This window comes from Lontra canadensis, unplaced genomic scaffold, assembly GCF_010015895.1.
Source record: "Lontra canadensis isolate GAN:19392208 unplaced genomic scaffold, GSC_riverotter_1.0 scaffold135, whole genome shotgun sequence".
In the NCBI taxonomy this organism is placed as follows: Eukaryota; Metazoa; Chordata; class Mammalia; order Carnivora; family Mustelidae; genus Lontra; species Lontra canadensis.
The window spans coordinates 318,846-344,192 of NW_022631129.1; the positions used below are offsets into that span (position 1 = coordinate 318,846).

The 25,347-nt window shown below is 38.2% G+C and overlaps 1 protein-coding gene across 1 annotated transcript in view; it reads right to left on the bottom strand.

Annotated features, from left to right (window-relative positions):
- Positions 1-9,927: 9,927 nt before the first annotated feature.
- Positions 9,928-25,347, bottom strand: part of NIPA1 (NIPA magnesium transporter 1) — a 69,980-nt gene continuing 54,560 nt past the window's right edge. The window contains exons 4-5 of the mRNA XM_032843081.1: positions 14,705-14,865; positions 9,928-11,681 (exon numbers count right to left, since the gene is read on the bottom strand). Coding sequence (XP_032698972.1) covers positions 11,170-11,681; positions 14,705-14,865 — 673 coding nt within the window. The 3' untranslated portion in view covers positions 9,928-11,169. The remainder of the gene's footprint in view (positions 11,682-14,704; positions 14,866-25,347) is intronic.

Sequence of the window (25,347 nt, forward strand, 5' to 3'; positions counted from 1 at the left end):
AAAGAGCGTCTGGAGACACTTGGAGCAGAGATGTATTTTTCATGAGATGCATAGGAAACTTACTGTTAGGCTGGCTATCCCGCCTTGGCTTCTCCATTGGAAAACTTCCCTAGGACCCACCATCATGGTTTTCTCTAAAGATTTATTTTAGAAACAGAGCGCCTACACATACCAGGCAGGCAGAAGGGTAGGGAAAGAGAAAATCACATGCACTAAGCCGGTCCTGGGGCTCAGTTTCAGGATTCTGAGATCATGAGCTGAACTGAAATAAGAGTCTGAAGCCCAACTGATAGAGACTTCCAGGCACCCTGGTTTTCTCTAAAATGGCAGAGAGAGGGGTGCCTGGGTGGCTCAATCGGTTGAGCATCCAACTCTTTTTCTATCGGGTCATGATTTCAGAGTCCTGGGATCCATCCCGGCCTTGCGCTTTGCACTCAGCTGGGAGCCTGCTTGAGAATTCTCTCCCTCTCCTTCTGCCATGCAGCTGACTTGCTCTCTCTCTGAAAAGAAGTAAATAAATCTTTTTTTTTTTCTTTTAAGTAATAAAATGGACAGAGAGGGCTCATTTTTAAGAAGGCGGGTAGGGAAAGGGGAGGGTATGTGAGGGCGAAAAACAAGCCAGATCAGGAGTGAGACCTGTTAATAATATCTCAGTTACAGGTGCCAAGGTCCTTTGCGTAAGTTGTTCCAGTTTCTGAGTAGATACAAAAACACTAGAAATGTAAATCATGTTAGGTGGGAATATTTTTTAAGTGAATGCTTGTTGAACCAGAAAATAACAAATACAGTTTGCTTTTCAGACTAATTGGAGTAGGCACCAACCTCCGGTTTCATTATAGGTGACTGTGCACCTACTTACTTACTTATTTATTGCAGTTACTAATTTAAAAGCTTTTAATCTGTGAGCTTGGTAACCAGCCAACCTTGCATTTCGAACTGGCTCAGAGGACTTTTGCTTAATTCTTTGGTCTCAGCCAAATTCTAGCTAGATTACATAGTCAAATAAGGAATTACATTAAATATTGAAAGATTGTTGGCATGTTGGTCTCTGATGCTATAGTAAATTGATGAAAAATGGCTACATTTCTCTACCCATCCATGTGTCCACACATCTTGCAGAGTTACTTTGCAGTTCCACCCCATCCTGATTCTGCCTTGGCCGTGGGATTGGTTTTGGCCAAGAAAATGTGGTGGTTCCCAGCCTCAATTATGCTAAGAAACCTGGACTAGTTTGCTGGAGGAGACTACATAGAACAGACTACTTACAAAGCTACCCAGATGAAGCATACTATGTCTAGACACCAGAGACTGATCTAACAACAGACTGATTTGATTGGTTGAGGTCCACAAATGTGCACTGTTGATCCACAGACGTATGAAAAAGACTAATGGTTATTGTTCTAAGCCACCAGTTTTGATAGAGATGGTATGTAGCAATAACTAACAAGTGCCATCAGATACATGTAGGATGCAGATGATTGCAATGAAAGTAGTGGTTAGTTTGTGTGAAAAAGAATGCTTAGAAACTGGGCATCTGGGTGGCTCAGTTGGTTAAGCGTCTGCCTTTGGCTTGGGTCATGATGGAGTTCTGGGAAGGAGTCCTATGTCAGGCTCTCTGCTCAGCAGGCAGCCTGCTTCTCCCTCTCTCTCTCAAATAGATAGACTCTTTTTTTTTTTTTTTTTTAAGATTTGTTTATTTATTTGACAGACAGAGATCACAAGTAGGCAGAGAGGCAGGCAGAGAGAGAGGAAGGGAAGCAGGCTCTCTAGAGCCTGATGCAGGTCCCGATCCCAGGACCCCAGGATCATGACCTGAGCTGAAGGCAGAGGCTTTAACCCACTGAGCCACTCAGGCACCCCTCAAATAGGTAGACTCTTAAAAAAAAGAAAATGCTTACAAATTATGTTAACCTAAGGAATTTGCTTGAGGGTCTTTTCTGCCAGTATTCTCATCATCCCGGCAAAGCCCTGTCTCATCTAATCAGCTTTCTTTCTTTGTTGTAGCTCACAGTCTCCTCTCACATTTATTTGGACCTCCCACTTAAGAGTCACATTACACAGTACATTGTTTTTATAAGTGTATATAATATACCTGCTAACATTATGCACGCTCCTTCAACGTCCAGACCACTTCTCCAGCACACAATGTTACACAACTTAGTGTTCAAGCATTGACCATAAATATTTTTACATTTTTAAAAATCCATTTCCTTTACATATACTGCTGTTGGGATTATAAAACAGTGCCCTTGGAAAACAGTTTGTCAGTTCCTTAAAAAGTTAAACGTAATATCAACCATATGACCGAGCTTTTCTATTCCTAGATATTTACCCAAGAGAAATGAAAGCATATATCCATTAAAAGACTTGTAAATGAATATTCAATAGCAGCTTTATTTGTAATGTCTAAAAAAAATGGAAACAACTCAAATATCCAATAACAAAGCAAATGTGGTATATCCATATAATAGAATACCACTGAACAATAAAAGGAATGAACTGTCAATACATGCTATAACATGGCTAATTCTCAAAATAATTTTGGTAAGTGAAAGAAGCCAGGCTGAAAGTATATAATAAACAATTATATGCTTCTATAAAATTCTAGGAAATGGAAGGTAACATGTAGCAACAGGTAGTAGATGGTTGACTGGGAGTAAAGGAGACAGTAAGAGCAGAAGGATTACAATGGGGCAAAAAGAAACTTTGAGGTGATGGATATGTTCAGTTTTACTCATGGTGATGCTTTCATCCTATAATACAACATGTATTAAAACCTACCAAATGTATATTTTACATATGTGCAGTTTAGAGTATGTTGATTACACCTCAATAAAGCTGTGAAAATCTTTGTTATAGAAGTATAAGCAAGACTTCTTTAATAAAGTGTTTTTAAAAATCATGTAAATCAAATAGTTTCTCATATATAAATTGTTCTTTAGTTGCTCTTCTATGTTTTGGTTTTGTTACCACAGAGGCCAGCCAGGAGCATAACAGCAAAATAGATTATTATTTTTTCTTTAGCTCAACTCCCTATCACTAAATTTGCCTTTTGTCCTTCCAAAGTAGATAGTGGCATTTTACGTACGTACGTATGTATGTATGTATTTAATTTAATTTTTAAAGTTTTTATTCAAATTCCAGTTAGTTAACATACAGTGTAATGTTAGTTTCAGGTGTACAATATAGTGATTCAATACTTCTACACATCACTATGTGCTCATCACAATAAGGGCCCTCCTTAATCCCCATCACCTATTTAACCCATCTCCTCCCCCACCACCCACTTCCCCTCTGGTATGTCTTGTATTTTAAAAGGTTAGTATTATATAAATGTTTTCCAATTAATATTAGTAAGTTTACTCAAGACCATAGATGACTTAGAAATGTAGTAGGGCATTTTCCAAAACATTTGTTGGGAGGAGAGAGGAAATTTCTATGAAAAAGACAGTAATAACTTGAAGTAAATTTAGGTCAAGTACTAGGATATTCATTAAAAGCCAGGAATTGGTTTTTAATAATTACCTCATTTAATAAAATGGTGAGTGGATATGGTAGACAGAATTATGCCCCACCTTCTAAAGATGTCCACAGTCCTAACCTTCAGAACATGTGACTGTTACCTTACAGGCAAAAGGAACTTTGCAGGCATCATTAAATTAAGGGTCTCAAGATGGGGAGATAATCCTTGATGTCTAAGTTGGTCCAAAATAATTACAAAGGTCTTTGTAAGAAGAAGGCAGAAGTGTCAGAGTCAGAGAATGAGATATGAATGGAAGAAGGGTCAGAGAGGTGCAACATTGCTGGCTTTGAAGATGGAGAAAGGAGAATGGACCAAACAATGTGCAAGGCCTCTACTGAAAAAGGCAGAGAACAGATTCTTACTAAGAGCTTCCAGGAGGAATATAATCTTGCCCACACCTTGATTTTAGCCCAGTTAAATTTGTGTTGGATTTCTGACCTTTGGAACTGTAAGATAGTAAATTTGTGTTGTTTTAAGCCAAAAAGTTGGTGGTAATTTGTTGGAGCAGCAATAGAAAAACAATACAGTGAATAAGCATACCAAATTAGAGTAAGGAGGATACTAAGATCCCCCAAACATCATTGTTAAAAATAAAAGGATTCCATTTTACAGACAGGTAACTATGGTTTGAATTCTTCTCCATCTTCTGTTCCTTCATCTCAGTTATTTCATATGGATTTGTTGTGTTACTTGATTGGCATCCCTCCTATCCTGTTTGCCATGGTGCAATTCCAATCCCAACTTTCAAATTTTCTCAGCTGAAATGACTCCTTCCCTTCTCAACTGCTAATACAGATAAAAATATCTTTTTACTTATTTTTTGACTGTGCCTCAGCTCTCCAACATAAAAAACCTTTATGAAACTACCACATGAAGTTGGAAATACAGTGTACCAGTTTGATTACCATTACAACGAAGTTGTCAAAAAATGTCATGCCTCATGGTCATCAGACAGGCACATGATTTAGCAACAGAGGAACTAGAACATAAGCTCTTTGGAGGGCAGGGAGCATGCCTGATTTTATATAACCCTCAGAACTAGGTGCAGAGCTACTAGCTACTACTGTTCTTGGCTAGAAGCCAGAACTAACAGTTCTGTGCTAGTAACCAACCAGGGCAGGTCTTTGTAGAATTTGGCACTTATCCATTTCATAACCCCAAAAACCTGTGTGGAAAGGGGTATCCATAGAAACCATTTGATGGGGGCACCTGGGTGGCTCAGTGGGTTAAAGCCTCTGCCTTCTGCTTGGGTCATGATCCCAGGGTCCTGGGATCAAGCCCCGCATCGGGCTCTCTGCTCCGCGGGGAGCCTGCTTCCTCCCCTCTCTCTCTCTGCCTGCCTCTCTGCCTACTTGCAATTTCTCTCTCTCTGTCAAATAAATAAAATCTTAAAAAAAAAAAAAAAAGAAACCATTTGATGGTTTTTAAAAATGGTTTTTCCCAATTTCTATATAGTTATACTTTGATCAAAATATAAGTTATTAGAGGTGCCTGTCTGGCTCAGCTGATGGTACATGCAACTCTTGTTCATGGGGTTTAAGTTGGAGCCCTACACTGGGTGTAGAGATTAAGTAAAAATAAAGTCTGTCTTATGAGGTGCCTGGGTGGCTCAATTGGTTAAGCAACTGCCTTCAGCTCAGTCATAATCCTGAAGTCCTCAGATCAAGTCCCACATCGGGCTCCCTGCTCAGCAGGGAGTCTGCTTCTCCCTCTAACCCTCCCCTGTCTCATGTGGTCTCTCTCATTCTCTCTCTTTCAAATAAATAAATACAGTATTTTAAAAATAAATACATAAATAAAATCTGTTTTTAAAAGTGTGAGTAATTAAATCCTTTTGGACAGAGCCTCAAAAATACATATTTTTGTTCAAATAAAACTTTTTTCCTTTTTTTATTTGGGGGGGTGCAAAAGGAGAAGAAGTGAGAGAATTAAGCAAGCTCCACACCCAGAGTGGAGACTCGATCTCATGATCCTGAGATCATGACCTGACCTGAAATGAGACTGAGCCACCCAGGCATCCAATATTTTTCCACTTAATAAAGTGACTTACAGGACACTAATAAAGATTAATAACAAGATTTCCGATGACCCTTATAGTTTTAAAATATGTTATGATTCTCTAATTTTCCATGTGCTTAAAATATGATAAAATGTCATATTCTACACTCCCAAACATGTAAAATGCATTAACATGTTAAAATATAGCTGCTTTTCTTTAATACCATCATTTCATTTTATCAGAAGGTAATCACTAGATGATAAATTCCTTCACATATCATGGATTTGTTCCCTAAGATATTCACAGGTACATTTTCTATATCATGATGGGGACCTGGGCTATTTGTTTCTATAATAAAATGGGAAACATTTAATTGAGGAATTCATTAGGATGATAGGGAACCTGAGACTGCATGAACATTTCAAGTAGTGGGTAAAAAAAAAGTAACGAGTGTTCAGCTAGAAATAAGTTATTTTATTTTAAAACACATACAGATTAATAAATATTATTGGGAAACTTAATAAATAGCCTTTCATATTTACATAAGGCAATTACAACATGCTGTGACTACTTCTATAAAGCAAAATATAAGCAAGTCTTAGCCATTGACAATGTGTGTATGTATGCTAATTGGAAGCTCCCCTGATACATTTACAGGAAAAAAAACTTATGCAAACAATCAACATGTTACATTTTTTTTTAAATCTAGTCATCATCTCCTTCACGGTGATATTCCATTTTACAAGAAAGAAATGTTTATCATTTAAAAGGGCAAAAACACTCAGGAATGCTACTGAAAAACAGTACCCTTAAATTATTCCAAAGTGCAAAAACACTGACATGGGAGTGGGGGTCAAATTATCATATTTTGACAAATAAAAGAAAGAGTCTGAACTTTTCAACATGACCTTTTGGCACTAATGGTTTGGGAGCTCCTGACATTTACCTGGTATCAGGTAGTTCATGGTCAGGGTTGAGTTGCTTGGAAGCAGGAAGTTCAGCATCATTCATTATAAATCTAACACAACAGAATCGATCTGGTTCACAGGTCACTGAATCTTCTGCAGAACATAAACCTATGCAGAATGTCAGAAAATCTCATCACACCAACAGAATGTGATCTTTCAGTGCAGCTTTTTAAAAAAATCCCTGTTTAATTCCCATATTTTATAATAGAATATAAAAAACCCTTCCTTTTAAAATAAAAAAAAAAAGAAAATTAAAGCTTCATGGAATCGTGCAAACTTTACACCCAGCACTTCCTTTGCTTACTCAGTGCTTGAAGCTGCATGTCAGTAACACAGTCCTGAGCAAACAGGATGCCCAGTGCAAGCTGAGCTTCCACTGCATCACTCCAGAGCAATCCTGCACAGAACACTCTTGTCTGAAGCTATCAACACACGCTGAAAGTGTGAGCGCTCTAAAACAGGTGATTTGGAGAACCATCTCACCCCTTTAGAGGTAGAGAAACTGAGGCACAGAAAGGTTAAGTGACTCACCTAGAGTTGCACAATTCAAGGAAAAATAGAGAAAAGAACAAATAAATCCTTCTCCCTGGCTCATGCTCTGGGCCCTAGACTATGCTTTTTATCACATTGGGTACATTTGAAATAGATTTATTTACATGATCATTGTTCTACTGAGTATCAATTTTTTACTAGACAACATTTTTTGATGTAACATAAAGTTACATTTTCTTAAAATATAATTCTCTTGTTGCATTTAATAGCATGTGAGAAATGTGTATGAAAATAAACAGGTAGTGATACTGAGCCAAATTCTCATTCTCATTCCTCTAATTCTTAATCTTTTCAAGTATATGATGGAGGTATAAGAATCTGGCCAGATGTGAAAAATCACCTCAAAGCTAAAGGACAGATCCTTAAAATTCATCACCAGTACAACTGTGAGGTGGAAATGAGGAATACAGAAAATTGAGGTATTTTATATGATAAACTGTTTTATGGTGTGTGACTGGTGTGTAACTAGATCTTTTCTCTTTCCGACTCAAATTAACAGACCTCTAGCTATGAATATGAGTAAAACATATGAAAACTAACATGGACATGTCCTTGGGAAGAAGGTCGATGCTAAGTTGTTAATGTTACATTTTTGGTCCCTGAGAAGGCGGAACACCAAGATTCCATCTAATCCTGCTTGATGGGTGAACTACTACTTCCTTGGTGTCTCAAACACAGTGAGAAGGACAACTCCTTCAGACCACTGGAACCAATCAGACAGTTGTGAACAGATCTAAACTAAAGCATTTTTCTCTCTCTGGTTTCCTACTCTGTACAAGAGACCTAAATCAGGATCAAGTAGGCATCAGAAAAGAGCAATGGGCATGGCTCTGTAAACAATTGGAGCACTTTCTCCCCTCTTCTAGATTAGCTGAGCAGCTTGGAAAAGAAAGGTATCATCTTACAACAAGAACTATGCAGCTCATCAACATCTTGGTCTCCATGGACCAAAGTGTTTGTCCATACCTGGGAGATCCTGCATCTCAGTGCTTTATAAATGTCGAGGAACTAGCTTCTATAAGTGAGCACAGTATTTACAAAGAGAGGAGCTGTCAAGGAAGGAGGAGGGGGAGGGGTAACTGCACATGTTAATAGTATTCTCTTCCATCAGACATGAAACCCAAAGAAAAAGAACAAAACCCAACCTACTACAGCTGGAATGAACTTCTGGAAATAAAACTGAGTATAACTAATTGGCTTGAAAATTAGGAATTGAAAGAATATTTCTTATTGCTGAACCAAAAGCAGGAAAGTATATTTCACTAACATTCTAGTATGAAAATATCATAGTGACATTCTTGCTGTATGTGTGGCAAGGAGGAGAATGCCCTTCCTCTTATGAATCTTCTCTACACACATGGAATGGTCCTCCCAAACAGCAAAATGCCCAGGGTGGTCTCAGTGCTAACCCTGAATGAGCAAAACAAGAAAGCAATCTCTTTAAATGTAAAGATTCAGATAAGAAAACAAAGCATCGATTGAATAGTAGAGGAGAGAAATGGCTTATTTAAGTATCTATCCAGAATAAATCTGCAAATTGTGATTAGAAACATAAGATTTTAGAGGAAGCTTGAAAACAAATAGACAGTAGGTATTTTTTTTCTTACTTTATCAGAGATAAAACCCAAGGAATAGTATAATAATGGAAATGTTTCATATGTAATTACTTTTGGAGAGACCAAAGAGACCCATTCCCATTGTAGGCCCTCCCCTAAAACTCTCGCTTTGAGGCTTTTTTCTTTGCAATTCCAAATGAATTATGAAAATGTAAATTTGTAAAAATAATAATAATTTCAAGTCAAGTTATATGCTCTATGTCAAACTTGAAAATTAGGTTATTAGACTGCTGGTCATGTCAACTATTTGAGGCTAGAGTCACACACTTGAAATACAATCATTAAGAACTTTGTTTACTGGAAGGAAAGCTGTGCATCCTACCAAAATAATCTGCTAAAACTAGGAAAGTCTAACTGTTCCAGAACAAGTCACCCTGAAGAAGAGACCCGCTATTACTACTTTCAGATTTTGTTATACTCTAAAAAATCATAGGGGTAATCACCCAGAAAATATCACCTCTGAATATCCTGGTATAACTGTGAATTAAAATATAATGAGAAACACTAATAAATGAATTTAAACTAATCTTCACTTGTAAATTATAACAAAATAAATAAGATAATTTCCATAAGACACATGAACTTTCTCAGTATAATTGTGTTATCACATGTATTCTTTTAATATCTCAAACTCCTTATCTAGGTAACTATTTTTATGCCTAAAAGTATACTGATACAACAACATGACATTTTCCAAAGTTCAGTTCAATAAATTAAGGCTTACATTCCTAAAAATACCACGTAATAAAAAAACCTTCAAGAGCTGATAAAAAGAGTGAGGGAGTTTTGAATATTTATTAACTATCAGTGAATATAAGATGCAAAAAATTTTAAAACAATTCTGTTGCTGCTCTTAGTTCATTAAGCCCTGATAACCCACAATCATCAGATGTACTTTGAATTCATAAAGGTGTTCTTCACTTTATGTTAAACTATCCTCATTTCATTTAGGTTTTTCATTCAACACTCTGGGGAACAATTTCTTTGGTCTTTAGAAATGTTCTTTTTGCCTGAAAAAAAATATTTTTTTTTCCCTTAGTGAGTAACTTCAATTGGGTATTATTAAATTTGATATTCTAGTTCTCCAACTCTACCTTACCCAATCCCATCTTCCAACTTGACACAGTTCCCTATTTAGGTAAAATGCTGCACATGAAGTACATTGTATCTTAATGAAATAATTTGCATCACTTTGTGCTTTGCTCCCATTTAATATACATACAAGGTTACTATAAATAGACGAATGATCTGTTTGATCCGAACAGTTAGTGGCTATTTTGCATTTCAGAAGCTTAATGAGAGGTTGGGTGATGAACTGTAGGGTGCTCTGCCATCTCAAACAATAGGGAGATGGATATGTTAATTGTTTTCATTTTTGCTAGAAATTCTTTTGAAAACTTACTATATGTGTTCCAATTTGTAGAAATTAGACTGAGCTTCACTGTGTCCTTTAATCTGTTCCTGTATTATAGGGAACTTGATATATATGCTATTAAACAGTTACTCTCTAACAGCGTTATTATCAAGTTAAATAATTTATTTCTTCTGAATGGCCACTGAAAGAGAACATGGATATATGTGATACTGGGTCCCAGGTGCATAGACTGAATGCAAATAAAATCTTATGCTATTTAAGTCGATTGTCTTTAATTGGATAATAACTACATGCTAAAAGGATCAATTTGCTCTTACGTGTCTTTCGCCTTGACTTTCTTCCAACAAATGAATACTGTTATTTCTAAATGCTTTACATATTTATATTTTGAATAGTGAAATATTAAAGTATAATGAAAGAGTTATTCTAATCTAAGAGAACATATACATAGTAATCATCAAATTAAGTGAAGAGTTCAAGTGATAAAGGCACTGAAATTGATTTGAGCTATTGAAAGTCATCCTGTGAATGGAACTCTGTATCATGTTCATGTATTCTCTCTCTATTTTCAATTAAAATGTCTTGGAGTCAGGGGTGGGAGAGTCAGCTCATTAGAGGATTAAAAAAAATTAAATGTATATACTTCTCATTTGGATGAGGTACCTGAACATTATACATGCTTAATGCAAAATAACACAACTACGGACACATTTACTGTATAGTCATACTTCAAGACAACAATTTCTCCCATTTCCAAAGTAATCTTCTAAATAAGAATATCTGCTCCCTGCAAAGACTAATCAGAAAGAGCCCATCTTTATTTTCTATTAAATAATGTTAAAATATTTTAAAAGGAAAGAGTATTCATGAAAGCTTCCAGGTTAATGGCAATGAACATGAGATTCCTCTCACCAGAGAGAGATGATGCCCAAGCAACCATTTAGCAACTTCAGACTGCAAAGGGCTGGGCCCCTGCCCTGGTGCTATGTGATGCTCCCTACTGTCCATCAGACCACCCATTAATATGCAAGCAACTTTAATACCATTGATTAGGGTCTCTTCCACTTCACATCAAATGAGAGCCAGAAACCACATTCATTTCCTATTCCTTGAGCCACCCAAACCCCTGTTGCATCCTAGTCTGTTTTCATATTAGATTTGTTCATCTCCCCAAGGTTGAAATTGAACTCTTTGAACACCTGTATAAGGACAATCCCAACAGAGACAGTGGTGAACCCACAGGCCATACCCAAGAAGTCCACCAGGCCCACGTTGCTCCATTCCCGAAAGAGGATGGCCGAGGCTAGCAGGACAAGGGTGGTGAACACGACGTAGTAGATGGCCCCAAACACAGAGGAGTCGAAGCACTCAAGCGCCTTGTTGATGTACCTGAACTGGACAATGATGCTGCAACCGAGCACAGCCAGAAGCACCAGGCACAGGCAGAGGGCCCGCTGACTGGATGGGTTGTTGTGGAAGATGTCTTGGGCTGCCAGCCCGATGCCCTTGGTGGAAGGCACGGTGAAACTCCCTAGCAAGGAGCAGATACTGATGTAGACCATGATGTTGGTGGGCCCATGGGCTGGTGCAATCCAAAAGATGAGCAGCAGCAGCATAAGCAGCACGATGCACAGATAGCCCACAAACACTGGAAAACAGATGATTGTACTTTAGAGTCAATTCAACAAAACCTAGGCAGACGGTGCTCCTTTGTGTGTGGCCAGAGTGGGAGGTTTCTTAAGGAACATGTGAAAAAACTGTTGGAGTATTTGTGGCTGTTGCAGTGATCAAAGGCTACATATAGTAGATAAAGGCCATGGAGCCTAGGATGTGGAGATAGTTTCACACAATCAAAAATCATCCCATTCTCCTCACAACTTCTGATTGTCTCCTTGGACTTGTAAGTGAAAAATATGCTTAAAATTACCACAGCCTAGGGGCACCTGGGTGGCTCAGTGGGTTAAGCCTCTGCCTTCAGCTCGGGTCATGATCTCAGGGTCCTGGAATCGAGGCCCACATCGGGCTCTCTACTCAGCGGGGAGCCTGCTTCTCCCCCTCTCTCTCTGCCTGCCTCTCTGCCTACTTGTGATTTCTGTCAAATAAATAAATAAAATATTTTTTAAAAATTACCACAGTCTAGAACCCAGTTTATGTATAAAACAAAATAATTTTTGCATATATTTAATAAGCACTGCATTTTTCAGAACTTCATCAAGAGTTATTCTCCGTTTCAAAGGATCCACTGCTGATGGCAATATCCGCTGAGTGTTAGTTAATAGCATGACACCCGCTATGTGTCTGTATTTGTAGCTGCCAGGGTGTCAGCAACTCCACATGGCATGGGGTCGGCTGGATTTAGTATGTCTTCTATAGTCATACCTGAGCATTCTGTTTTATTATAAAGTACCAACCTGCAATTTCTCCTTCATATTAGTTAGGGCATCATATTGAAAATCTGCTTTGAAATTACATGAACAAAGAGGTTACAATTTCCACTTCAATCTGAGATTGTAAAGGAGGTACTAGGAGCTGGGCCTGACAGGGATAGGAACAGCATGGCCATGCACCAGACAGGCTGTGGGAGTCCCCTATCAAACAAAGGTAAGAAAAAGGAACTATGGAGTTCTGTTCTGGGGAAGGATCCAGGAAAATGACCTTAAAATTTCTTCTCAGGCAATTATTTGACAAAAAATTCATTCTGGGGGCGCCTGGGTGGCTCAGTTGTTTAAGCGACTGCCTTCGGCTCAGATCATGATTTCAGGGTCCTGGGATCGAGCCCCACATCGGTCTCCCTGCTCAGTGGAGAGCCTGCTTCTCTCTCTCTCCCTCTGCCTGCTGTTCTACTTAGATGTGCTCTCTCTCTCTAATAGATAAATAAAATCTTTTTTAAAAAAAATTCATTCTGGTTTTCCACCTTAGAAAAAAAATTTTAAAAACTAGAAACCTTGGGCGCCTGGGTGACTCAGTGGGTTGAGCCTCTGCCTTCAGCTCAAGTCATGATCTCAGGGTCCTAGGATCAAGGCCCGCATCCCCCACCCCCTCTGCCTGCCTCTTTACCTACTTGTGATCTCTCTCTTTGTGTCAAATAAGTAAATAAAATCTTTTAAAAATATATATTTTTTAAAAAGTTTAAAAAAACTAGAAACCTCTTTAACTTAATACATTAAGTGGATAATATAAATTTATATTCCAGGTTATAACAAAGTTATTCATGTTAAAAACAAAAATCTTTTTACTGACATTGTATCTTCACATCAAATTGTTATGGTAGTATTCAAATTAGACTTTTTTTTTTTTTTTTAAGTTAGGACCTGAATATACTGGTAACATCCAGATTTATCAAAAAGTAAGAGGCCTTTGGGCACCTGGGTGGCCCAGTCTGTTAAGCATCTGATTCTGTTTCAGCTCAGGTCATGATCTCAGGGTTGTGAGATCAAGCCTGGAGTCAGGCTCCAGGCTCAGAGGGGAATCTGCTTGAGATTCTCTTTCTCCTTCTCCCTCTGCAGCCCCCACTCAAAGAAAAAACAAAACAAGATACATTGTTCTGAAAATTACATAAAGTAAATTCTGCAGGACATTCATATCCAGTTTTCTGATTTTTTTTCATGTATTTGTACTCTCATTTCTCACAGTTTTGAAAATATTTTGGCTTTTATAGGATGAAGTAAATAAAATAATACTAAATATTTACGGATTACAGAAAAATAGCCTTGGCTAATTTCATTATGAATCCCTTTTATATTTTACAGAAATTTCTGCTGCAAACTCAGTCATGGCCAGTTGAGAGATGTAAAAGAATGGTCAGATTTTTTGTGGCCCAGAGATGTCTGGATTTGGGATATTCGTGTGGATGCAGTTTTGTGCTGGTACCTGTCTAAAATTGTTGGTAAACAACATTAAGATGGTCTACTGGGAATAATTTAGAAGAATCTATACTTTAGGCTGGTATAATTATGTAGACTGTTGCTTTTTTATATATAGCATTGGTCAAGCAATATATAGTATGTCAAAAATACACAGAAAAAACACAGAGAGATTTCTATGGGATATCCAAAGATAAATCAAACTGGCTCTCAGCTCTAAGCTTCACATCAGAGGGAAGTGCAGAGGCTTGGACACAAAGTGGACCTGAAAGGAACATGACCCAAAGCAGACCCCAGAAGGAATAACACCAAGAAACAGTGACAGCAGGAATGCAAGAAAGAGGTAGGGTAGGAAAACTGGGAGGTGGGGAGAAGTGAGAGGCTGAAGGGGGAGATATGCGGGGAATGTGAGTCATGGGAGGTAGGGGAATGGGAAGGTCATGGTAAGCAGGAGTTGGGTAGGAGTGAAAGGGAGGCTGGAATGGATGAGACTGTTGTGGAGGGAGCCAGATGATGCAGTGACCCGCACCAGGTCTCCAAGGTCCAGAAGAAAGCAGAAGAGATCCTGAACATCATGGAGTGAATATGCAAGGTCTGGAACACAGGGACCACCAGGCCTATTCCCATACCTGGGGCAGCAGGAGTGAGGGATGCTATAGCCTGCAGGGCACAGTTGAGGGCCACTCATAGGCAAAGTCAAACAGAGGGTCTAGGAGAACAGACCATAGGTAAGTCAATTCCAGCCTATGCCTGGAAGGATCATACTGACAAGCAGGCTTTCTTGGTAGTGTTGCTACAAAGGAGTTACCTGGATTAGTCAGCTTCTCTTCCAGTTCAGCCTGAGTAGTGACACTCTCGGATTTTGGGGAGTGGATAATCAGCACAACAGAACCTGCACAGCTTAGCAGACACCCCAACTTGCCCAAGATGTTGAGCTTCTCCTTCAGAAGATAAGAAGCTAAAATGGACCTTTGTTTAAAAAAAGAGAAAAATCATTAAAATGTAAACCATATATTTCACCTGTATCTACTAATTATATGTATTTTGGAAAAGCTGTATTTTCTTGATAGCCATATTTGTTTTTAATTCAGTTTTTAAGAATAGAAAACATTAGAAATTTATTGAAATTTTACTTAAACATGAAGGATTTTCATACCAATTCCATGCAGTCAGTATATAGCTAATGACTCTTGACCCATACTGCTATATATTATTTCAATAAATATGAAATATACCAGAATAGGAAAGTAAATTTATCATGTTTTATTATTAAATAAAAATACTGTTTCTTTATTTTTATTTTTTTATTAACATATAATGTATTATTTGTTTCAGGGGTACAGGTTTGTGATTCATCAGTTTTACACAATTCACAGCATTCACCATACCACATAACCTCCTCAATGTCCATCACCCAGTCACCCCATTCCTTGCACTCCCCTTCCCTCCAGCAACCCTCAGTTTGTTTCCTGACATTAAGAGTGTCTTAGGGTTTGTCTCCCTCTCTGGTTTTGTCTTGTTTCATTTTTCCTTCCCTTCCCCTATGATCCACTGTCTTGTATCTCAAATTCCTCAAATCAGTGAGAATCATATGATAATGGTATTGCTCTAATTGACTTACTTTGCATAGCAAAATACCCTCTAGTTCCATCAATGCCATTGCAAATAGCAAGATTTTGGGGTTCTGATGGCTGCACAGTATTCCATTGTATATATATATACCACACCTTCTTTATCCATTCACCTGCTAATGGACATCAAGGCTCTTTCCATAGTTTGGCTATTGTGGACATTGCTGCTATAAACATTAGGGTGCATGTGCCCCTTCAGGTCACTACATTTGTATCTTTAGGGTAGTGTGACTGCTGGATCTTAGGGTAGCAACTTTTTGAGGGCCCTCCATACTGTTTCCTAGAGTGGCTGCACCAGCTTGCATTCCCACTAACAGTGTAGAAGAGTTCCCATTTCTCCGCATCCTTGCCAACACCTGTCATTTCCCAACTTGTTAATTTTAGCCATTCTGACTGGTGTGAGGTGGTATGTCACTATAGTCTTGATTTCTTTTTCCCAGATGCTGAGGGATACTGAGCACTTTTTCATGTGTTTGTTGGCCATTTGGATGTCTTCTTTGCTGAAATGTCTGTTCATGTCTTCTGCCCATTTCTTGATGGAATTATTTGATCATTGGGTATTGAGTTTGATAAGTTCTTTATAGATTTTGGATACAAGCCCTTTATCTGATATGTCATTTGCAAATATCTTCTCCCATCCTGTCAGTTTATTGGTTTTGTTGACTGTTTCCTTTGCTGTGAAAAAAATTTTTATCTTGATGAAGTCCCAATAATTCATTTTTGCCCTTGCTTTCCTTGCCTTTGGCAATGTGTCCAGGAAGAAGTTGCTGTAGCTGAGATCGAAGAGGTTATTGCCTGTGTTCTGCTCAAGGATTTTGATGGACTCCTATCTCACATTGAGGTCTTTCATTCACTTTGAGTCTATTTTTGCATGTGGTGTAAGGAAATTCCGCAGTTTCATTCTTCTGCAAGTGGCTGTCCAATTTTCCCAACACCCATTTGTTGAAGAGATTGTCTTTTTTCATTGGACATTCTTTCCTGCCTTGTCGAAGATTAGTTGACCAAAGAGCTAAGGATCCATTTCTGGGCTCTATAGTCTGTTCCATTGATCTATGTGTTTATTCTCATGCCAGTACCAAACTGTCTTGATGATGACAGCTTTGTAATACAGCTTGAAGTCTGGAATTGTGATTCCGCCAGCTTTGGTTTTCTTTTTCAACATTCCTCTGGCTAGGTGGGGGCTTTTCTGGTTCTATATAAATTTAGGATTATTTGTTAAATTTCTTTGAAAAAAGTTGATGGTATTTTGATAGGGATTGCCTTAAATGTGTAGACTGCTCTAGGTAGTACAGATATTTTCACAATATTTGTTCTTTCAACCCATGAGCTTGGAACATTTTTATATTTTTTTGTGTCTTCCTCAAATTCTTTCATGAGTATTCTATAGCTTTTTGAGTATAGATTCTTTGCCTCTTTGGTTAGATTTATTTCTAGGTATCTTATAGTTTTGGGTGCAATTGTAAATGGGATCGACTCCTTAATTTCTCTGTCTTCTATCTTACTGTAGGTGTATAGAAATGCAACTGATTTTTGTGTATTGATTTTGTATACTGACACTTTATTGAATTCCTGTATGAGTTCTAGCAGTTTTGGGATAGGGTCTTCTGGGTTTTCCACATAAAGGATATGTCATCTGCAAAGAGTGAGAGTTTGACTTCTTCTTTGCCAATTCAGATACCTTTTATTTCTTTTTGTTGCCTGGTTGCTGAGGCTAGGACTTCTAGTACTATGTTGAACAGTAGTGGTGATAGTAGACATTCCTGCTGTTTCTGACCTTAAGGGAAAAGCTCTCAGTCTTTTTCCCCATTGAGAATGATATTTGCTGTGAGTTTTTCATAAATGGCTTTTATGATATTGAGGTATGTACCCTCTATCACAACACTGTGATGAGTTTTAATCAAGAAAGGATGCTGTACTTTGTCAAATGCTTTTTTGCATCTATTGAGACTATCATAAATTCTTGTTCTTTCTTTTATTAATGTATTGTATGACATAGATTGTTTTGCGGATGTTGAGCCAACTTTGCAGATGTTGAACCAAGCCTGCAGCCCAGGAATAAATCCCACAACCTTTTTTTTTTTTTTTTTAAAGATTTTTTATTTATTGATTTGACAGAGAGAGATCACAAGCAGACAGAGAGGCAGGCAGAGAGAGAGAGAGAGAGAGAGAGAGAGAGGGAAGCAGGCTCCCTGCTGAGCAGAGAGCCCGATGTGGGACTCGATCCCAGGACCCTGAGATCATGACCTGAGCCGAAGGCAGCGGCCTAACCCACTGAGCCACCCAGGCGCCCAATCCCACAACCTTTTAATGTACTGCTGTATCCTATTGGCTAGTATTTTGGTGAGAATTTTTGCATCCATACTCATCAGGGATATTAGTATGTAATTCTCCTTTTTGATGGGGTCTTTGTCTCGTTTTGGGATCAAGGTACTCCTGGCCTCATAAAATGAGTTTAGGAGCTTTCCTTCCATTTCTGTTTTCTATTTTAGAAGAGTTTCAGGAAAATAAGTATTAATTCTTTAAATGTTTGGTAGAATTTCACTGGGAAGCCACCTAGCCCTGAGCATTTTGTTGGGAGATTTTTGATTACTGCTTCAATTTCCTTGCTGGTTATAGGTCTGTTCAGGTTTTCTATTTCTTCCTGGTTCAGTTTTGGTAGTTTATACGCCTCTAGGAATGCATCCATTTCTACTAGATTGTCTAATTTGCTGGTGTATACTTGTCTACAACATATTCTTATAATTGTTTTTATTTCCTTGGTGTTGGTTGTGATCTCTTCTCTTTCATTCATGAGTTTATTACTTTGGGTCCTTTCTCTTCTCTTTTTGATAAATCTGGCTATGGGTTTATCAATCTTATTGATTCTTTCAAAGAACAAGCTCCTAGTTTTGTTGATCTGTCCTACTGTTCTTTTGGTTTCTATTGAATTTATTTCTGCTCCGATCTTTAATATTTCTCTTCTCCTGCTGAGCTTAGGCTTTATTTGCTGTTCTTTCCCCAACTCCTTTCAGTGTAGGGTTAGGTTGTGTATCTGAGACCTTTCTTATCTCTTGAGAAAGCCTTTTATTACTATATACGTCCCTCTTAGGACTGCTATTCCTGCATCCCAAAGATTTTGGACAGTTGTGTTTTCATTTTCATTTGTTTCCATGAATTATTTCAAATCTTCTTTAATTTCCTGGTTGACCCATTCATTTTTTAGTAGGATGCTCTTTAGCCTCCATGTATTTGTGTAACTTCCAATTTTCCTCTTGTGACTGAGTTCTAGTTTCAAAGCATTGTGGTCTGAAAATATGCAGGGAATGATCCCAGTCTTTTGGTACCAGTTGAGACTTGATTTGTGACCCAGGATGTGATCTATTCTGGAGAATGTTCCATGTGCACTAGAGAAGAATGTGTATTCTGTTGCTTTGGAATGGAATGTTCTGACTATGTCTGTAATGACCATCTGGTCCACTGTGTTATTTAAAGCCTTTATTTCCTTGTTGATGTTTTGCTTAGATGATCTGTCCATTTCAGTGAGGGGAGTGTTAAAGTCCCCTACTATTATCATATTATTGTCAATGTTTTTCTTTGCTTTTGTTATTAATTGGCTTATATAATTAGCTGTTCTAATATTAGGAGCATAGATATTTAAAATTTTTAGACCTTCTTGTTGGACACTCCCTTTAAGTATGATATAGTGTCCTTCCTCATCTCTTATTATAGTTTTTGGCTTAAAATCTAATTTGTCTGATATAAGGATTGCCACCTCACCTTTCTTTTGATGTCCATTAGCATGGTAATTTGTTTTCCACCCCCTCACTTTAAATCTGGAAGTGTCTTTGGGTCTAAAATGAGTCTCCTGCAGACAGCATATCGATGGGTCTTTTTTTTTTTTTTTTTAATCGAATCTGATACCCTGTGTCTTTTGACTGGGGCATTTTAGCCCACTTACATTCAGGGTAACTATTGAAAGATATGGATTTAGTGCCATTGAATTGTTTGTAAGGTGACTGTTACTGTATATTGTCTCTGTTCCTTCCTGGTCTTTGTTACTTTTAGGCTCTCTCTTTGCTTAGAAAGAACCCCTTTCAATATTTCCTGTAGGGCTGGTTTGGTGTTTGTAAATGCTTTTAGTTTTTGTTTGTCCTGCTTTTAATTTATTAAATTTATTTATTAAAGCTTTTTTTTTTTTAAAGATTTTATTTACTTTTTTGTCAGAGAGAGAGAGAGCATGAGAGTGAGCACAGGCAGATAGAGTGGCAGGCAGAAGCAGAGCGAGAAGCAGGTTCCCTGCTGAGCAAGCAGCCCGATGTGGGACTCGATCCCAGGACTTTGGGATCATGACCTGAGCCGAAGGCAGCCGCTTAACCAACTGAGCCACCCAGGCGTCCCTTATTAAAGCTTTTTATTTCTCCTATTTTCAGCAACAGGCTAGCTGGATACAGTATTCTTGGCTTGGCTGCGTATTTTTCTCATTTAGTGGTCTGATTATATCATGAAAGTCCCTTCCAGCTTGCCAGATCTCTGTGGATAGGTCTGCTGCCAATCTAATATTTCTACCATAGTAGGATACAGACCTCTTGTTCCAAGCTACTTTCCAGATTTTCTCTTTGTCTCTGAAGATTGTAAATTTTACTATTATATGACAGGGTGATGAACTATTTTTATTGATTTTGACGGGGGTTCTCTGTGCCTCCTGGATTTTGATGCCTATTTACTTCCCCAAATTAGGGATGTTCTCCACTATAATTTGGTCCAATATACCTTCTGCCCCTCTCTCTCTTTCTTCTTCTGGGATCCCAATTATTCTAATATTGTTTCATCTTAGGGTATCACTTATCTCTCGAATTCTACCCTCATGATCCAGTAGTTATTTATCTTTCTTTTTCTCAGCTTCTTTATTCTCCATCATTTGGTCTTTCTGTATCACTAATTCTTTCTTCTACCTCATTTATCCAAGCAGTGAGAGCCTCCATTTTTTATTGCACCTCATAAATAGCTTTTTTTATTTCAACTTGGTTAGATTTAAGTTCTTTTGTTTCTCCAGAAAGGGATTTTATTTCTCCAGAAAAGGATTATCTATTTTCTATGCTTTTTTCAAGCCCAGCTAGCATCTTTATAATCGTTGTTCTGAACTCTGTTCTGATATCTTATTAATGTCCATATTGATTAGATCCATCGCAGTCAGTACTACCTCTTGTTCTTTTTTTTTGAGGTGAGTTGTTCCACCTTGTCATTTTGTCTAGAGAAGAACAGATGAATGAGAGAACAAAATGCTAAAAGGGTAAAAACGACCCCAGAAAAATATACACTAACCAAATCAGAAGAGGCATAAAACTAGGGGGAGATGGGGGAAAAAAAAGAAATACAAATATACATATACATATATTTATATATATAATATATCATATTATATTACAATGTTATCTATATTATATATTACCATATATGTGAACATATGTCATGTATCCAATTATATGAATATATGATTAGGCTGATGAATAGGACAGAGCCACACACTTGATTTTAGGTGCATTTTGGTCTGTTAGAAGAAATTGCCTCCCAAAATTGTAAAGAAAGAAAAACTTACATATATACAAAAATAAGGGTAAACACGAAGAGATGGAATATGACTATAAAGATGAAAATTTTAAAAAGATTTTAAAAGAGTAATTGATAAGATAAGAAGTTGGTTGAAAAAAAGAAAAAAAAGAGAGAGAGAGAGAATGTGATCAGGCTGGAGACCAGAACAAAGCCATATGCTAGATTTAAGGTATATTTTGGTCTTAACAGACCAAAGTTCTTCTTAACAGACGAAACTGTATCCCAAAATTTTAAAGAAAGAAAAACTTATATATATAGAAAAAATAAGGTTAAATACAATGAAGGGATAGAATATGACTATAAAAATGAAAATTAAAAAATATTTTTAAAAAGGTATTGATAAGATAGTTAAAATAGGAAGGAAGAAAAATTAAACAAGATAGAAAAAGAAGAAAAAATAATGAATATTTGAAAAATTAAACTCTGAAAGACTAAAGAATCATGGGGAAAAAAACCATGAATTCTATGTGCTATATTCCCCTAGCATTGATGTTTTGCAGTTCTCATTGATCAGTAAACTTGGTCTTGGCTGGATGTTCTTGCTCATCTTCTGGGGGGAGGGGCCTGTTGCAGTGATTCTCAAATTTCTTTGCCTGAGGTGAAATTGCATCACCCTTGCCAGGGACCAGGCTAAGTAATCTGCTCAGTTTTGCTCTTGGTAGCATTTGTTCCCTGAACGCTTTCTGTACAGCTTTGGAGGACAAGAATGAAAATGGCAGCTTCCCAATCTCCAGCCCTAGAGGAGCCAAGAGCTCGAGGCCCCCTCTTCAGTGAGCTCTGAGAGAAAAGCATTTAATCAGACCTATCTCCCTGGTCTCCAGCTGTGTTCCTGCATTCCATGTTCACCTGGCCTGTGACCAAGAGGTTCTGAGATTCTGGCAGTGTGCTTCCACACCACTCCTCCTAGTGGAGGAAGGGGGAGTCTCCCTGGATCTGCCACTTGTGGGGTCACTGCTCAAAAAGCAGTGGTGCAGCTGTGCTGGGGTTCACGGTTTTGGCAACTCTGAGCTGAGAGCCCACTCCTTGGCTCTATCTCTACAGCCAGCTTCCCCGCTCCAATACCTGGGAACTGTGCTGCATTCAGGGACCCCTGGTCTTTCTGTGACCCCCAAGGGACCTGAGACCACACTGTCTCAGCAAGGGCACCACCCTCTGCTGAGCCTCTGGAGCAATGTCCGAGTGGAGCAGACTTATAAAAGTTCCGATATTGTGCTGCACTGCTTTATCACTTGCTGGAAGCCGGCTAAGGGAGGCTCCCTCCTTGCTGCGGTCTATCTTCCAGTATATTGCCTCAGATTCACTTCTCCACGTGTCCTACCTGACAGAAAGTGGTAGCTTTTCTGTCCACAGAATTGTTGCTATTCTTTTCTTCAATCTCCTGTTGAGTTTGTGGGTGTTCAGAATGGTTTGGGAACGATCTAGCTGAGTTTCTGGGACCAGAAGCAATTAAGGTCTTCTACTCCTCTACCATCCTGCTCCAATCTGCCCTTCCTTATTTTTAAAAGCAAACAATTGGGGTGCCTGGGTGGCAGAGCTGGTCGAGCATCTACCTATTGGTTTCGACTCAGTTCATGATCTCAGGGTTGTTAGATCAAGCCCTCCCTCAGGTTCCCCATTCAGTGCAGTTTTGTTGAGATTCTCTCTCTGTTCCTCTCTCTACTCTCCTGCTCTTTCTATAATAAATAAAGTATTTTTTAAAATAAAAAAATGAAAGCAAACAAACTATGTTAAGTGGGCAAGTAGATATAAAAACTTAAAATAATTACAAGTCAGTCATTCATGATGAAAACACTTAAGTTAAAATAAATTGATAAAATGCACACACAAAAAGGGAAAAAACCAAAATGCTAATAGTAATTGTATTATGTGTGAGTCATTGATAATTTTTCTCTTCTATAACACTTTTTGTAAAGCGAGAGGTGGGGGAGCAGAAAGGGAGGGAAGGAAGAGGAAAAGGAAGGAGGGAGGAAGGGACAGAGAGAGAGAGAGAATCTTTTTTTTTTTTTTTTTTTAAAGATTTTTTGTTTATTTATTTGACAGACAGACCACAAGTAGTCAGAGAGGCAGGCAGAGAGAGAGGAGGAGGAGGCAGGCTCCCTGCTGAGCAGAGAGCCCGACGCGGGACTCGATCCCAGGACCCTGAGATCACGACCCGAGCTGAAGGCAGAGGCTTTAACCACTGAGCCACCCAGGCGCCCCAGAGAGAGAGAATCTTAAGAAGGCTCCACACCCTGTGCAGAGCCCACATTGGGGCTTGATCTCACAATGCTGAGGTCATGACCTGAGCCAAAATCAAGCATTGGACATTTAAATGACTGAGTCACCTGGGTGCCCCAATATCCCAATCTTTAAAAATGTGGTCACATTACTTTTATAATACAAAAAAAAAAAAAGTATTCCTTTTAAAACTTCTATAATCTTAAGATTCATAATATGGGGGTGCCTGAGTGGCTCAATGGATTAAGTCGCTGCCTTCGGCTCAGGTCATTATCTCAGGGATAATATCTGGGATCGAGCCCCACATTGGTCTCTCTGCTCAGCAGGGAGCCTGCTTCCCTCTATCTCTCTGCCTGCCTCTCGGCCTACTTGTGATCTCTGTCAAATAAATAAATAAAATATTTTTTAAAAAATAAATAAAATAAATTCTCTTTAGAAAAAAGATTCATAATATGTTTCTTAATTCCCCATGTAACATTAGTATGCAGTATGAATTGGAAATTCTAGGCTTTTAGTAATCATGGGACTAGTAACTGTCACTTTGTTGTTGTCTTTGCCAAAGGCACTCAGGGAACACAAATATCCACCAAGAGGGCACAGTAGATATATGGGATTATTTCCTTTTTAATCCTCATTTTACAGATAAAGAGACAGCCTCAAAAAGGATATGCACTGAACCCAAAGCCACAAGGCTAAGAAGAGACAAAATCATGGTAATGATACAACATAAAGCCAAAGTTCCTTTTACTTATACCATTTTGTGTCTATCTCTAAATAGCCTGGTCCTCAAGGAAACCTTGCCAATGTACTTGGAAAAATAAACAACATCCCTAAAAGAACCAACAAAATATATCAGAATACACAACTGGGTGTTCATTTGAGGGGTTACACATAATGGCACATTAGGTGGAAACCAGAGGAGTGGGAGGCTCTAAGAGAGAGAAAGAGGAGAGCCTGGGTTGATGGGAAGGCTATGCCAAAGTGGTAATTGGCTGCCATGAGTGAAAGAAGAGAGGCAAGAATGTTGAAAAAGAAAATCAAAGGTGGAAGCATCATAAATTCAGACTTTAAACTGTATTACAAAGCTATAGTCATAAAAACAGTATGGTACTGGCACAAAAACAGACCTATAGATCAGTGGAACAGAATAGAAATCCCAGAAATGGGCCCTCAACTCTATGGTTAACTTATCTTTGACAAAGCAGGAAAGAATATCCAATGGAAAAAAAGACAGTCTCTTTAACAAATGGTGCTGGGAAAATGAGACAGCCACGTACAGAAGAATGAAACTGGACTACTCTCTTACACCATACACACAAAAAAAACTCAAAATGGATGGCTAAATGTGAGACAAGCAACCTTCAAAATACTAGAGAACATAGGCAGCAACTTCTTTGATCTCGGCTGTAGCAATGTCTTGCTAGATACATCTTCAAAGGCAAGGGAAACAAAAGCAAAAATGAACAACTGGGACTCCATCAAGATAAAAAGCTTTTGCACAGCAAAGGAAACAGTTGACAAGACTAAAAGGCAACCTACAAAATGGGAGAAGATATTTTCCTTATCTTATCAGATAAAGGACTAGTATCCAAAATCTGTAACTTATTAACCTCAACACTCCCCCCACAAAAAACCAACCAACAAACAACAGCAATAACAACAACAACAACAACAAAAACAAAATAAAAACAAAACTAAACTAAAAAAAAAAGCAGAATATCCAGTGAAGAAATGGGCAGAAAACATGAAGAAAACACATTTCTCCAAAATGTGTTTTGGAGACCAAATGGTCGACAAATACAGGAAATTTGACCAAATGGTCAATAGATACAGGAAGAAATGCTCAACATCACTCAACATCAGGGAAATAAAAATCAAAACCAGAATGAGATACATCACATTAGTCAGCATGGCTAAAATTAACAACTCAGAAAACAACAGATGCTGGTGAGGATGTGGAGAAAAGGGAACCCTATCACACTGTTTTTGGGAATGCAACGTGGTGCAGCCACTC